The 14,000-nt window shown below is 46.0% G+C and overlaps 1 protein-coding gene across 6 annotated transcripts in view; it reads left to right on the plus strand.

Moving 5' to 3' along the window:
• The window catches only part of CEP295 (centrosomal protein 295), a 43,135-nt gene extending 29,820 nt beyond the window's left edge, over window positions 1-13,315 (plus strand). For 3 of the 6 annotated variants that reach the window (XM_077926995.1, XM_077926994.1, XM_077926997.1), the window contains 10 exons: window positions 751-884; window positions 1,303-1,447; window positions 3,540-4,198; window positions 4,552-4,725; window positions 6,765-6,885; window positions 6,994-7,080; window positions 10,736-10,936; window positions 11,409-11,508; window positions 12,098-12,197; window positions 12,993-13,315. In XM_077926995.1, coding sequence (XP_077783121.1) covers window positions 751-884; window positions 1,303-1,447; window positions 3,540-4,198; window positions 4,552-4,725; window positions 6,765-6,885; window positions 6,994-7,080; window positions 10,736-10,936; window positions 11,409-11,508; window positions 12,098-12,197; window positions 12,993-13,037 — 1,766 coding nt within the window. In that variant the 3' untranslated portion in view covers window positions 13,038-13,315. The remainder of the gene's footprint in view (window positions 1-750; window positions 885-1,302; window positions 1,448-3,539; window positions 4,199-4,551; window positions 4,726-6,764; window positions 6,886-6,993; window positions 7,081-10,735; window positions 10,937-11,408; window positions 11,509-12,097; window positions 12,198-12,992) is intronic. The other 3 variants (XM_077926996.1, XM_028726054.2, XM_028726058.2) reach the window with 3 other exon arrangements.
• The last annotated feature ends 685 nt before the right edge of the window (window positions 13,316-14,000 follow it).

Raw genomic sequence — 14,000 nt, forward strand, 5'->3', positions numbered from 1 at the left:
GGTGTGATGAGTGTTTGTACTCCCAACAGCATCTGAAGGGCCACAGGTTCCCCAATCCTGCTGTATAGTTTGGGGTGTTAAGAGTTTTAATAACCATGCCTTAATCCTACAGGATTAAGGGCGTTAAGTATGATAAATTAATACATATTTTTAAATGATTGTGACCATTTGGTGCAACCTTTTAATTGTTGAAAGGGACACGGGTAGCGCTGTGGGTTAAACCACAGAGCCTAGGACTTGCCGATCAGAAGGTCGGCAGTTCGAATCCCCACGACAGGGTGAGCTCCCGTTGTTCGGTCCCTGCTCCTGCCAACCTAGCAGTTCGAAAGCACGTCAAAGTGCAAGTAGATAAATAGGTACCGCTCCAGCGGGAAGGTAAACGGCGTTTCCGTGTGCTGCTCTGGTTCGCCAGAAGCGGCTTAGTCATGCTGGCCACATGACCTGGAAGCTGTACACCGGCTCTTTCAGCCAATAAAGCGAGATGAGCGCCGCAACCCCAGATTCGTCCATGACTGGACCTAATGGTCAGGGGTCCCTTTACCTTTTTAATTGTTGAGACTGCTGGATTGAGTGGAGATTATCCCAGAAGACCATCTTTGAAGATGTGAAAGCATTAAAGAGTGTTTAGCCGTTGATTTTTAAATGCACATGCTGCCTCATTGCCAGTGTGTTTGATGTGTGATGTAAAGCATACTGTTTTGGCAACAGTCGATTTTCCTTTTAACCTTTTGTTTTTTGTTTTTTTTTAAGATCTAGCAGTTGACACTACTGACCTTGAGAGAAGTTTTCCAAATTTCCACCGTGAGCTTTTTAAGCCTTTGGAACCAAGACCTGACTTTGATACGCTCTCAACCTTTCCTCAGAACAGCAAGAACCTAAGCAAGGTATTTTAAAAAGTGTTTATTCCTACACATCAGGGGTTATTACAGTTTAGATCTGATTGCTATTATTCTCACATAAAACCATGTCTGGTATTTATAGTGTTGAAGCAGTTTGTAATCTTACAAAATTCAGGGGACATAGGGGCAAGTCCAGGAGATTCCTTTCCTCCTTACCTGGTGGGTGACAAGCTTTAGCGCACCTTACCCCTAGAGGTTAGATCTTCACATAGCCTTCTTCTGTGGGAATGTGAATTATCTTCAGATTACTGCATAGCCATGTCAGATTCCACAGTGGATGTTATCAGTTGGCCTGTCATTTAACAGATATGTTACTTGAAGGTAAAATTTGAATGTCTCAATTCTTAAATTTCTCATCACGTACTTGGTCTCTCTCTGCCTGCACACATTTTTCTGTCCGCAGAATTCCACTCTATTGAAGAGCCACGAATTAACAGCTTCCAGCTTGGAAGAAGGAAGCAACAACCTTTCTCTTCTCAGTACAGGAAAACTAAGTGATATTCCACCAATGCAACAGAGTGACAAGGAGGCGAAGGAGCAGAGTCAAGGTAATTGTTATGTTTGGTCTTCACAGGACAGAAACTGTTCTGGTTGCCGGTTAATAGAATCTGATAAACCAGCAACACCAAAAACTGGCTTATGAATATAAAGGACAATTTTACTAGAATAGGTATATAAACTCATAAACCTACTAAACAATAACCAAACTAAAGTGCAATGTGCATAACCAAGCCTGGAGATACTCATAAACATAGACTGAACTAATGTCTCTCTCTTTACTATACCGGTTGTGTATGCAGTAAGTATTACTTTACACAATTGGAGCAACCAAATCGTTCTTCAAATAGTCGTTCACTGGAAGCACAAAGCCATATACAGTCATACCTCATGTTACGTTTGCTTCATGTTACACTTTTTCAGGTTGCGTCCCACGGCGACCCGGAAGTACCGGAAAGGGTTACTTCTGGGTTTCGCCACTCACACAAGCGCAGAAGCGCTAAATCGTGCTTCACGCATGTGCACAAGATCCAAATCGCGCCACACACCTGTGCAGATACGGCACTTCAGGTTGCGTGCTTCTCATGTTGTGAACAGGCCTCCAGAACAGATCCCGTTCCCAACCAGAGGTACCACTGTATGTAGGAGCGGTTGCGAGAAAGCGTTCTTCAAATAGTCATTTGCTGGAAGCGCCAAGCGATATATGTATGTGCAGTTGCGGGAACTCCTCACCGCTCCCATGGTGTGTATACTTGGTTAATAGAATCCATCATCAGGTTGGGGGTCTTTCAGTAGAGTCTGGTCTATTTCTATTAATCCTTTAAGTTTGGATAAGTGGTTCAGTTGGGTTTGAAATCTTTTGACTTGGCTGAAACTCTTAATTGATTTTCTCAGTAAATCTGGTGCCAAAGACATAATAATGGTAAACATTCTTAGCATGCTGGTATGAGCATTTGATAAGATTAGTTGTTAACTCCGTTGATGTTCTGTAGCTTCCGTGACACTGGCGCCTGGCATTTAGAGACAGTCTGTCTGGCTAATCAGCTTCCTCACAGTCTTCTCTCGTTATTAGAGAGAGCTTTATAAGGGAACTGCTATAACTGAGTGGGTGGCGCTGTGGTCTAAACCACTGAGCCTCTTGGGTTTGCCGATCGGAAAGTCGGCAGTTCGAATCCCCGCGACGGGGTGAGCTCCCGTTGCTCTGTCCCAGCCAACCTAGCAGTTTGAAAGCACACCAGTGCAAGTAGATAAATAGGTACCACTGTGGCAGGAAGGTAAACGGCTGTTCCGTTGCGCCAGAAGCAGTTGAGTTGTGCTGGCCACATGACCCGGAAAGCTGTCTGTGGACAAACACTGGTTCCCTCCGCCTGAAAGCGAGATGAGCGGCGCAACCCCATAGTCGCCTTTGACTGAACTTAACCATCCAGGGGTCCTTTACCTTTTACCTTTTTACCTTATAATTCAGTGATTAGTCAGAAAGTCAGTCTCTGGCATCTCTAGTCTAGTCAAAGGTTAAGATAGTAGGTGATGTGAAAGATGCCTCTGCCTGAGAACCTAGAAAGCCGCTACCTGCCAGAGTAGACAGTATTTGGCTGTATAGTCAAGTAGTCTGGCCTTATGCAAAGTCAGACCATATGCCCATCTAGCTCCCTACTGTTGACACTAACAGGCAGCTGCTCTTCAGGGGTTCCAGGAATCTTTCCCAGCCCTACTTGGAAACACCAGGATTTAACCTGCAATCTGTTGCATGCAAATCATGTATTGTACAGTCATACCTCGGGTTAAATGTGCTTCAGGTTGAGCGTTTTCAAGTTACGCTCTGCAGCGACCCGGACGTAACGGAGTGCGTTACTTGCGGGTTTCGCCGCATGCGCAGATGCTCAAAGTGATGTCATGTGCATGCGTGGAAGTGGCAAAACGCAAGACGCAGATGCGCAATCGCGTCTTACGTTTTACTCAGGATGTGAATGGGGCTCCAGAACGGATCCCGTTTGCATCCAGAGGTACCACTGTACTAAGCTACAACCAGCATCCTGTGTTTCTAATGAAGAAAGGAAAAAAATCACCCCACCTCATCTTGAAATTCAGTTCTGCTTTGAGCCAGGTTAGATTTTTTTTTTTGTTGTTGTTTCTCCATTCCAGGTGTTGAAGAAGCGGTTGAACACCTACCTCTGCAATCTTCCTTAAGAGAGTTTCCACAAAGTGGTGATAAGTATGGATCCTTCAGTGCGGAGTCCGAACGAAACCTTGAAATGAGTAAAACTAACGGGAGCAGTATCTATATCGCACCTGAGAGCACACAGTGTGAGGAGCAGGGAAATGATGAGATCACCACCCTTTATTCTTCCATTGAAAACTTCCGTAGTCCAAGCCTAGCAGAAGATGGAGGCTCATTTTATCAGCTAGTTCCAGATAATGGAACAAGGAATAGTGATCTTGGGGCCACAGAGTCGGAGAAAGAAGACATGTCAACAAAAGAAGAGAGCCTGTATTTTGCCGAATTACCCACTGCATCAACTGACAGCAAGTGTAATACAGTTACAGAAAAGGCAGCTATAAATGAGGATGTAGAAATTGATCTCTCTAAGTGTACTTTGCAAACTATGGGAGATCAGAGTCCTCTAATAACAGAGACGATGCCGAGTTTGACTCCAGAAATGAACTCTAAGCTCTCAGTGAGCCCTGTGCAAAATTCTGTGCAGCAAACTGGCAGAGTGCCAGATGCGTTTCAGCAACCAAATTTGACTGCCACGCAGGCTGAAAGTTCACGTTCCTCTTTGTCAAGAAACGTACCAGTCTGGGTGAGTGAACTAAAACTATTAAGTAGCATGTGGTTTCAAGTTGGGGCTTAGTCTGAATCAGTCCAAATCATGCCTTTCTTAGCATATTGATGAAAGTAGAGCATTGACCTAAATCACAGAGAGCCAGGACAAGGTCTGCGGTTTACCTGTGAACCTTCTGAAATGTCATCTGTGGCACCTAAGCTTCCATTGGGGTTTTTGAATTTTCAGCAGATGTAAAGGAATATTGAGCTAAATGTCAAGGTAGCTTGGCATCTCAAGTGCTGCAACAATATTGGTATGTGTGATGTCTGTGCAAATTATATTAAATCGTGCACATCCAAAACATAGCATTCTGTCATTTTAATTTCTAGGAAACACATACAGGGCAAGGGATTATGGAAGAACCCGAGTTGACTCTAATAAGCTCCAATGACATCAGCATTGCAGAATCAGATTTGGAATTCTTTGGACAAGCGGAGAGCATAAAGGAGAAAACCGAAAACTTGTCTTACGTTGATCATTCTGAAGCAATAAGCTGTCCCATGGTAAACATTTTGGTTCTTCCCCCTCCCCAATAGACCCATTTTCTGTGGATGAGGTTATTGTTGTCTTTACTAGTTTGCAAAAAGGGATAATCCGTGAAATTTAAATTACAGCATGGTTTGAATTTGCAGCATTTATTCATTTATTAACAAACAAACCGATTGCCTGCCCTTCCTCAGCAGGTCCTAGGGTGGGTTACAACATTTTAAAATTCAGGATTAAAAACAGTTAAAACATATTACATTCAGAGATGTGTCCAGAACCACCTGTCTCAGATGTTGAAAGCTGGGGTCAAGAGGTGTGTCTTCTGCATTTGCCAAAAGCTGTATAATAAAGAAGCCAGAAGCAGCTCTGTGGGGATGGAATTCCACAGCCGCCACAGAGACTGTCCTCTCCTCTTCTGGGCCACCACATCCAAACTTCTGAAGGAGGTGGAACTACCAAGAGGGCCCCCTCTGCTGACCTTAACAACCAGGAGGGTCTGTAGGGAAGGAGACAGTCTTTCAGATATTTAGGTTTAACAAGATCCTAGCTAATAAACTGAACTTTAAAAAGGGCATGGAAATATGTGCAATCTGAGCACACATCTAGCATAGCTTTGGAAGAAATGTGGTTTATAATAAAGATGTATGACGGAAGAGAGAGGGAGTGTGCTAGAGAAGTCTTTAGCCTATTGTGTTTTAAGTGTGTGCATGATTGCATAGGTGTGTTCTTGTCCTGTTTAGCAACTTCTTTGAGCTTAGCCTCTCTCCTTCTTTGGACGTTTCTCACCAGCCCAGCAACCACCTGTGGACAAGTGCACAGAGATGTTTTTATAGTAATAATAAAATAATTATTTATTATTTATACCCCCGCCCATCTGGCTGGGTTTCCCCAGCCACTCTGGGTGGTTCCCAACCGAATATTAAAAACACAATATAGCATTAAACATTAAAAACTTTCCTAAACAGGGCTGCCTTCAGATGTCTTCTAAAAGTCAGGTAGTTGTTTATTTCCTTGATGGGAGGGCATTCCACAGGGTGGGTGCCATTACTGAGAAGACCCTCTGTCTGGTTCTCTGTAACCTCACATCTCACAATGAGGGAACTGCCAGAAGGCCCTCGGAGCTGGACCTCAGTGTTTGGGCTGAAGGATGGGGGTGGAGATGCTCCTTCTGGTATATAGAATCGGGGCCGTTTAGGGCTTTAAAGGTCAGCACCAACACTTTGAATTGTACTCGGAAATGTACTGGGAGCCAGTGTAGGTCTTTCAGGACCGGTGTTATATGGTCTTGGCAGCCGCTCCCAGTCACCAGTCTAGCTGCTGCATTCTAGATTAGTTGTAGTTTCTGGGTCTCCTTCAAAGGTAGCCCCATGTAGAGTGCATTGCAATAGTCCAAGCAGGAGATAACTAGAGCATGCACTACTTTTGCACAGTTGTGTGTATGTAGCCAGCTGCGGGAGTGTGAGAAGTTGGGCCACAGATTCCGGCATTGCTATTCCTCCGGGGGAATTCATTAAAATTAAACAACAGATTGGAATGACAGAGCGAGGGGAGGAGTAGTCATTCCCACCAATTCAGAATCCTTTGGAAGGGCATTCAAGCCTTCCGTACTTTTGCTGTTTGTGGGAGTTAAGCTGCTAAGACAAATCCATCTCTTTGCACTTTCCTGTGCTTGTGTGTCTATTCCACCCTTTGAGCCTTTGCTATACAGTGTCCAGTACACACACAATATTTGTGGTGTTTATAGGTTCCCCCAGTAAGTTTTTTCCTCCAGCAAAGCCACTGGAAAGCGACGTCAACTGTGGCTTCTTGTGCCCCTTCAATTCTCTGGCTGTTCTGTACATGCTTGGAGTCCTCTGTGTTAAGAATCATCGCACTGCTTGAGATCAAATTCGTATCTCAAATCCCGTGAATTCCAATTTAAAACACAATTTCTACTTCTATTTGGTTTTTAAATTTTTGCAATTCCGTTTGTAGTAGTACTTTATTCCTCGTAATGAAGTGACATTAAAATTTACAATCATCACGTTACTTATTACAGCCAATTTTACTCTCTTAGCAGAACAGAGAATTTTTACCTTTAAATTCAGAAGTGGACAACTCCATTTGCTCTCAGCCTGACTATCCATTAGCAGCTTGCAGCACCCAAGAGGATTCTTGTCAAAGCTCCAGACAAGAAGGTAGGTGTGCAGTAGCTTCAGCAAAAGGACAAGAGCTGAGGCAGCGTATCAGCTTACGTCAGGAAAAGAATGGTGGATGCTTAGCTAATGATTTATCCATCTTTTCAGGAGAGCATCCTGCTAGGCCATGCCAAGACCAGAAAGGCACAGAGCTGTCCTCTGCAAAGCCTTTATTAGACATGTTCTCGCCTTCTTGTGGGCAATAAAACATTGTTTTTAGTGCATTCTGAATTAACTGATTATATCCCAGTCTAGATGCTTTTGGCTCCTTTGGTTGCATTTTCCTCCAATCTGTAGAAACTGGTTGGTGAGATGGGTCTCTTAATGTTTTAGTCTAATTATTTTCTGTTAAGGTTGGAACTTAACTGGTTAAGAAGTTCCCATGATGCCTCAACATTCAGACGTCAGCAGTAGAAGCTGGGAGGAGTCTGGGAGGAGTTTCTGTTCTCTTCTCCTCTGGTCTTTGAGGGAGAAAGACGTAGCCGGTAATGGCTGAAAGGAGCCCAGGAGATTCCTGGGAGAATGTCGGAATAAAGAGCTGAAAAGGACAAACCTGGACTCTGTGTGTGGTTTGTCTGGAAGCCGGGGGCTAAGTGAAGGACGTGACAGTTTCACCGCTGTGCTATCTCTGCTACTGGCGTGACTGGAGCTGACTGAGAGCGTGCGCAGGGGAAGCGCTGCCGGACCCAGCAGCTGGTTGTCATAAGGAGCTAATGGGGGACCAATAAATCCATTAGCGGGGGTCGCGCCAAAGTAATAAACCAATTCGCCACAGGTTATGGGTAATTACCGCTTGTAAAACTGTCACAAGAGGCTGCCGGAATGCGTCTGAAGTCTGCGGTCGAAGGCAGAGAAATACGGCAGGAGTTTGGCGGAGTTTTTTGCCTGGTGTTAAAAGGCAAGGAGAGCTGCGGAGTTTAAAAGCAGCTGGCTGAAAGACACAAAGTGGCTGCCTGTGTTGCTGAGGAAACGTTTCTCCACGGAAGGGAGAGCCAGAGGAGCTGAAACTGGTCCGTAAGTACAGCTTGGGGCCCCTTGGGAGAACGGAAGAGGATGGCAGGCTGCCAGGTCTTGGAGGACATTCCATGCTCACTTTAAGAAGTTGGGCAATCTGGCTGCTGATTTGAAGTCTACTGTTCTGGGTGCCAGGAAGCCAGAGGCCACTTGGCTAGTGCTCCAGGGAGTTTTATGAGGCTGGAGGCGGAAAGCAAGGGCCGGGAGATGGCTGCTTCAGAACAGAAGGCAAGATGGCGCAGACCACCTTCGTGAGAGCCGGTACACAGCTGGGAAGGGCTGTGGGCCCCAGAGGGGGGGCGAAAGGGACTATTGGCACTTGGAACTGTGCTGCATTTGCTGGGAAGCTTCAGCAAAAGGCCAGAGCCCTGGAGAAGGAATACAAAAGCCTAGAGACGGCTGAAGCCCCTGTCCCTGATGCTTTAGCCACAAGGAGTGCTGCTGAGCAGGTGGGGGGGGCGACGTTTTCCAAAGGCACGTTCGAAAAGTTTTTCCACTGTACGTGCTGGAATGAAGTGGAGGTTCAGAGGGGGCAAAGCTGGCAAGGAGTGCTTTTCCGGAAGAAGGAGAAGGAGGCCAGCGGGAGGAGCCCAAGAGCAGTGATTTTCCACTGGAGTTCGACATCTGCGTGAGGAGCTTGGAGAGAGGCAAGCTGCTGGGAGTCCTTTACCTACCACTGGGGGTGCAGGAAAGCGTCCTGGGAGCCCTGGGAGCAGTGGGGGGGGCGGTGAGCAGTAAAAGCACAGAAAAGCCTCTTTTTCCAAAGGCTGCCAAGAGATGTTTGCGTCGAAAGTCGAAGCCTGGGAAACAGGACACAGCTACAGACTTCAAGGCCAGCCATCTGCTGCAGCGGGAGTTACGTGCTGCAGAGGTGTCTGGGAACTCTGAGATAAGTCCAGTCTTCAGAGCAACGCAGGATGTTGCGGTTTTGGACACTGCCAGGACAGAGGCAGCGGGACGTTTGTTGCTTCTATGGCAACTGTGGAGAACAACTCCAGCCAGGACACGGTGACACGCTGGGTGTTTTGGTTTCTGCTATCAGGCAGCACCTGATAGGCTGCGGAACTGCAGGGCTGTTTTCAACAGGAACAATTGTTTAGCAGACGGAATGAAAAAGTCGGTTTCTGCTGTGGCTAACGTGTTTTTCTCCATTACAGGAGGAGCCAGAGATCTACGTTGTGCCGGGACTGAATTGTTGTCGGTTATCTGTATCTGCTCTAATGACGCAGGGGTTCAAAAAATGTGCTTTGAAAATGACACCTGTTCCATTTTCAGAGGGGGGCGACAACGGGTCAAAAGCGAAGAGCAAGAACACTTTCTTTGTTCTGGAGACACCTCTGGAGGGTGGTGGGAATGCTGGAAAAAGCACAGGTGCAGTGTGCTAAGGTTCCCAAAGATGTGCAAAAATTGCACAGGTGCACAAAAGGGTACAAACTCCGGAAATGTGGGAGGTCCCAAGGGTGCAGGGCATGCAAAGGTGTAAAGGTGCTTGGTTTTCCCGGGTTTGGGAGGGTAGCCAAGGAAGTTTTTGAGCTTGTTCACACACAGATCTGTCAGGACCCAGGAAGTGTGAGAGTCTGGGTGGGGCCAGGTATGTGCCATCGCTGACAGATGACCACAGCCAGGTTGGCTGGTGTCTCTCTCTCAAATCACAGGGGGAGGCGGCGCAACTGATCCAGGATTGGGTTGCGGAGGTGGAACTAAAGTTTTCCACCAAGGTGCAAGGGTTCAAGAGCGACCGAGGGTCACAGTTTACTGGGTCTGCTCTGGAGGAATTTTTCATGGAAAAGGGAATACGTCACCAGGTGACGGGTGCAAAGTCTTCTCAAGGGAGAAGGGAGGCTGTGGCTGAGCCCGGTGACGGGGACCAGGTCCAGAATCAGGGTTCAAAACCCGGTGATGGGGACCAAGTCTAGGGTCAGGGTTCAGGGCAGGTTTGGGCATCTCCAAGGGTTGTGAAAGGAGTGTCCAGGTGTGAGGCTTCATCTCCGGTAATGGAGAAAGCTCACAAACAGGGTGTCAAGTCAGAGGGGGGAAAGTCTGACGGAGAAGACACAACTGCTGGCCCTAAAGGGTCAGTAGGAGATCAGGTCACAGGTGCGTGGAAAAGTATCGCACAGTGTGATTCTGGGAATGTTGAAGGGGTTCAACAGGTGCCTGGGAAAGATGCCGGGAAGTGGCACAAGGCAAAGGGGAAGGTGTTGAACTCAAAAGGGTCTTGTCAGAATGCGAGGCATAGAGGGGGTGTTAAGGTTGGAACTTAACTGGTTAAGAAGTTCCCATGATGCCTCAACATTCAGACGTCAGCAGTAGAAGCTGGGAGGAGTCTGGGAGGAGTTTCTGTTCTCTTCTCCTCTGGTCTTTGAGGGAGAAAGACGTAGCCGGTAATGGCTGAAAGGAGCCCAGGAGATTCCTGGGAGAATGTCGGAATAAAGAGCTGAAAAGGACAAACCTGGACTCTGTGTGTGGTTTGTCTGGAAGCCGGGGGCTAAGTGAAGGACGTGACAGTTTCACCGCTGTGCTATCTCTGCTACTGGCGTGACTGGAGCTGACTGAGAGCGTGCGCAGGGGAAGCGCTGCCGGACCCAGCAGCTGGTTGTCATAAGGAGCTAATGGGGGACCAATAAATCCATTAGCGGGGGTCGCGCCAAAGTAATAAACCAATTCGCCACATTTTCTTCTTCAGTAAGCCGAGATACAATAATTAGATCTGTGAAAGTTTTAAAGCTTTCGTGGATATGTACTAAAAACCGTACTCCCGCATGATATATGGTAAATGAAATAAGGTCTCTCAGATAACTTCATGAGTAGAGGTTTCACCTTCCTTCCCCTACAGCACTGTTGCCAGAGTTCACGTCTGCCACCGAGAGCTTGCAGGAAGCGTTTTTCAGGCGGAAGAAAGATTTCATTGAGAGATCCTGTAAAAGAGTAGAGAAGATCAAAAGCAGAAAGCGAAGTTCTGAAAAGCCTCCGGCTCAGGCATCTCAAGAGAAAGAAGCACATCTTCATAAACCAAGAGAGAACTTGTCGCCTCCTGGTAATTTTATTAGCAAGCCATTCAGAGCTTTAGAAAGGGGGACAGAGATACCAAGGAATGGAATAAGCCGATATGTTTTCTTCTCATAGTTATTGTTATTAAGGGGCCTTTTCCCCTTGAAATACTCAACCACTTAAGAGATGCTTTACAAAGTATTCCGCTCACCCTGGGTCCTTATAGAACAGTTTATCAGTTGCTGGGGAGAGTGTTGGTTGCTTCCCATGGGCATTTGGTCAGCTGCTATGAGAACATGATGTTGGATTTAGATGGGCCATTGGTCAGATCCAGCAGGCTGTTGTTATGCCTTCCCCACTTTGTTCAGTGTGGGTTAAAATTCAAACATTGCTGCAGTCCATTTCCTATTCCATTGTGAATGAAAAAAATACAGTTGCTCTGGGAAAACCACTGCCTATTGAATGTGGTCTCATGAACTTTATGTTAAACTTTCTGGTGTGTTCTGGTTAACTCCAAGGTGCAGCAGCTGTACATATGAAGAAAGTAGAAGACTTTAAAGTGTGTTCCGCAGAGGACAGGAAGGCAGCAGAAGCACAGATGTACCAACGCACTTCAAGGTATTATGGGAGCCACATTGGGCAGAAACCGAACTAGTTTAGCTGACCAAGCTACTTGATTTTTGCTTGAAGGCGGCCTCCCTTTTACTTTGAGAAATTGACTGATTTTCCCCTCCCCTAAACAAAAACATGGGGGTGCATTTGAAAAACACCCAAGTTGGTACCTCAGGTTACAGACGCTTCAGGTTACAGACACTTCAGGTTACAGACTCTGCTAACCCAGAAATAGTCCAACCATCTCGTCTTCTGTCATCCCCTTCTCCTTCTTTCCCAACATCAGGGTCTTTTCCAGGGAGTCTTCTCTTCTCATGAGGTGGCCAAAGTATTGGAGCCTTAGCTTCAGGATCTGTCCTTCCAGTGAGCACTCGGGGCTGATTTCCTTCAGAATGGAGAGGTTTGATCTTCTTGCAGTCCATGAGACTCTCAAGAGTCTCCTCCAGCACCATAATTCAAAAGCATCAATTCTTTGGCGATCAGCCTTCTTTACGGTCCAGCTCTCACTTCCATACATCACTACTGGGAGAACTATAGCTTTAACTATATGGAGCTTTGAGTAAACTAATGTGCACTTTTTAAAACCTTTGGGCAGGTTGTATAATAATCTAGCTGAAGTGAAAACCAGAAAGCAGGAGAGAGAGCGACGAGAAAACTATGCCAAAAACCGGGAAAGAGCAAAGGCATTTCAAAAGGTAAAATGCTTGCAAACTCCATGTGGTTTTGAAGCAGGGTTTTTTCAACCCAAGGCATGCATTCTCTCTTGGACAACCTTTGGGGAGGAGGGAGGGAAATATCAGTGGTAAGCAGGGCAATAAGTGGGTGGAGCAATAGGTTGCCTTTGTACAGTAGCCTACATTTTTGCCACACAAGGATTGTACCCTGCACTCCCCTCCATCATGGCAAAAGCACATTGGGGGGTGGCCTGGGGAGTCCGGAAGGCTGAATAGAGAAACCATTCAGCCTCCAGGTATTTCTTACCTGCTTATTGCAGGAGTGATCCCAGAGTGCATGACAGCAGAAAATACAAGCAGTGTTTAAAATAATCGTAATAGCAAAATCAGCAGAGCTCACAATGGCCTGAACAATTGGAAGGGTCTTCAGTTGATGCTGAAAACTCAGCTGTATTCAAAGGGAGAGTGAGTTCCACAATCAGGGCACCTGCCTCAAGAATGCTACATGTACAAAATGTGGCAGTCAAGAGGGCCCCATGGAACTGATGGGCAGGTCCATAGGGGAGAAGATATTTAGGGCCTAAGCTGTATGCACTGAAATGAAAAAGCAGCTGGTGCTACATTATTCTTCTGTGAAATCTTAAGATTTTTGCAAGCATATGTATGACTTTTAAGTTAAAATTGAGAAATAATCTAGAGCTATTTATTAGGGGAAAGAGCTCATTGATCATCCTTGAAACCCATTGAGTGGGTTATGTGCATCTTATTTGCTGACTCCCTAGCTGACAGTTGACTTTTCCTCCCATCTCAATACAGAAAACATTGGAAAACCTAAGAGCCAGAAAAGCAGCAAAAAAATAATGTGCTTCAGAAGGGACTTCCAGGTGGACTAATTCTTCGCTGCAAAGTAAAAAAACGACTCAAGGTCACCTTTGTAAATATATGGTGTGCCAGCCTTATATATATTACATTCAATTTGGATAATTTGCCAATATGGCCAAAGCTGTATAGGGTGAATTGCCATATTTTCTACAATTATGACTATTTAAATCAAGGAATGTTTTTTTTTTAACTTCACATGCTCCCCCCCCCCACGCTTTTGTATCACTTTGTTATTTATAATAAAATTTTAACATTTAGGTATTGAGCTTGTTTTAGCAAGGGAAAACTTATGTTGAAAGGAAATACTTTCTTACTTTTAAAAGAGGACTATGAAACTTAAAACATACTGCACTAATTTAGTGCATTTGGTTTTGTTAAACCACCACCAGAAAGTTACAAGTCATTGGCAGAACAATGAGAGTCACAGTTGTAGCTGTCTTCTAATTCACTTTGGGCTTTCAGTGTGCAATGACCAGCACATGAAATGGGGCTTTAACCCAAAAGCAGCTATGCAAGCACCAACTACTTTTTAAGAACAGCTCCCATCTTACCCTTTGGATATTCTAACACTGGAACTGCCACCAGTCGACAGGCTGCAAGAGAAAGTAGGGACCTGCTTCTGTCTGGCATCTCGGGACAGTAGCCCCAAGCAGCACCCAAACCCAGAATTACTGAAAATGGAAATGAGATTTGGGTTCTTTGGAGCAGCCCCATCAGTAGAAATAACCACCTGTCATTTCATGACAACTTACCGTATTTTTCGCCCCATAGGGCGCACTGGCCCATAAGACGCACCTAGTTTTTTTGGGGGGGAATAAAGGGGAAAAAAATATTTTCCCCCCCAGGGCGCTAGGCTGGGGCGGGGGAAGCCCGAGCTTCCCCCAACCCCAGCACAGGCTGCTATCCGCAAGCCGTGGGAGCCCTCCCGCGGCTTGCGCAGCT

The sequence above is a fragment of the Podarcis muralis genome, chromosome 4 (assembly GCF_964188315.1).
Source record: "Podarcis muralis chromosome 4, rPodMur119.hap1.1, whole genome shotgun sequence".
In the NCBI taxonomy this organism is placed as follows: Eukaryota; Metazoa; Chordata; class Lepidosauria; order Squamata; family Lacertidae; genus Podarcis; species Podarcis muralis.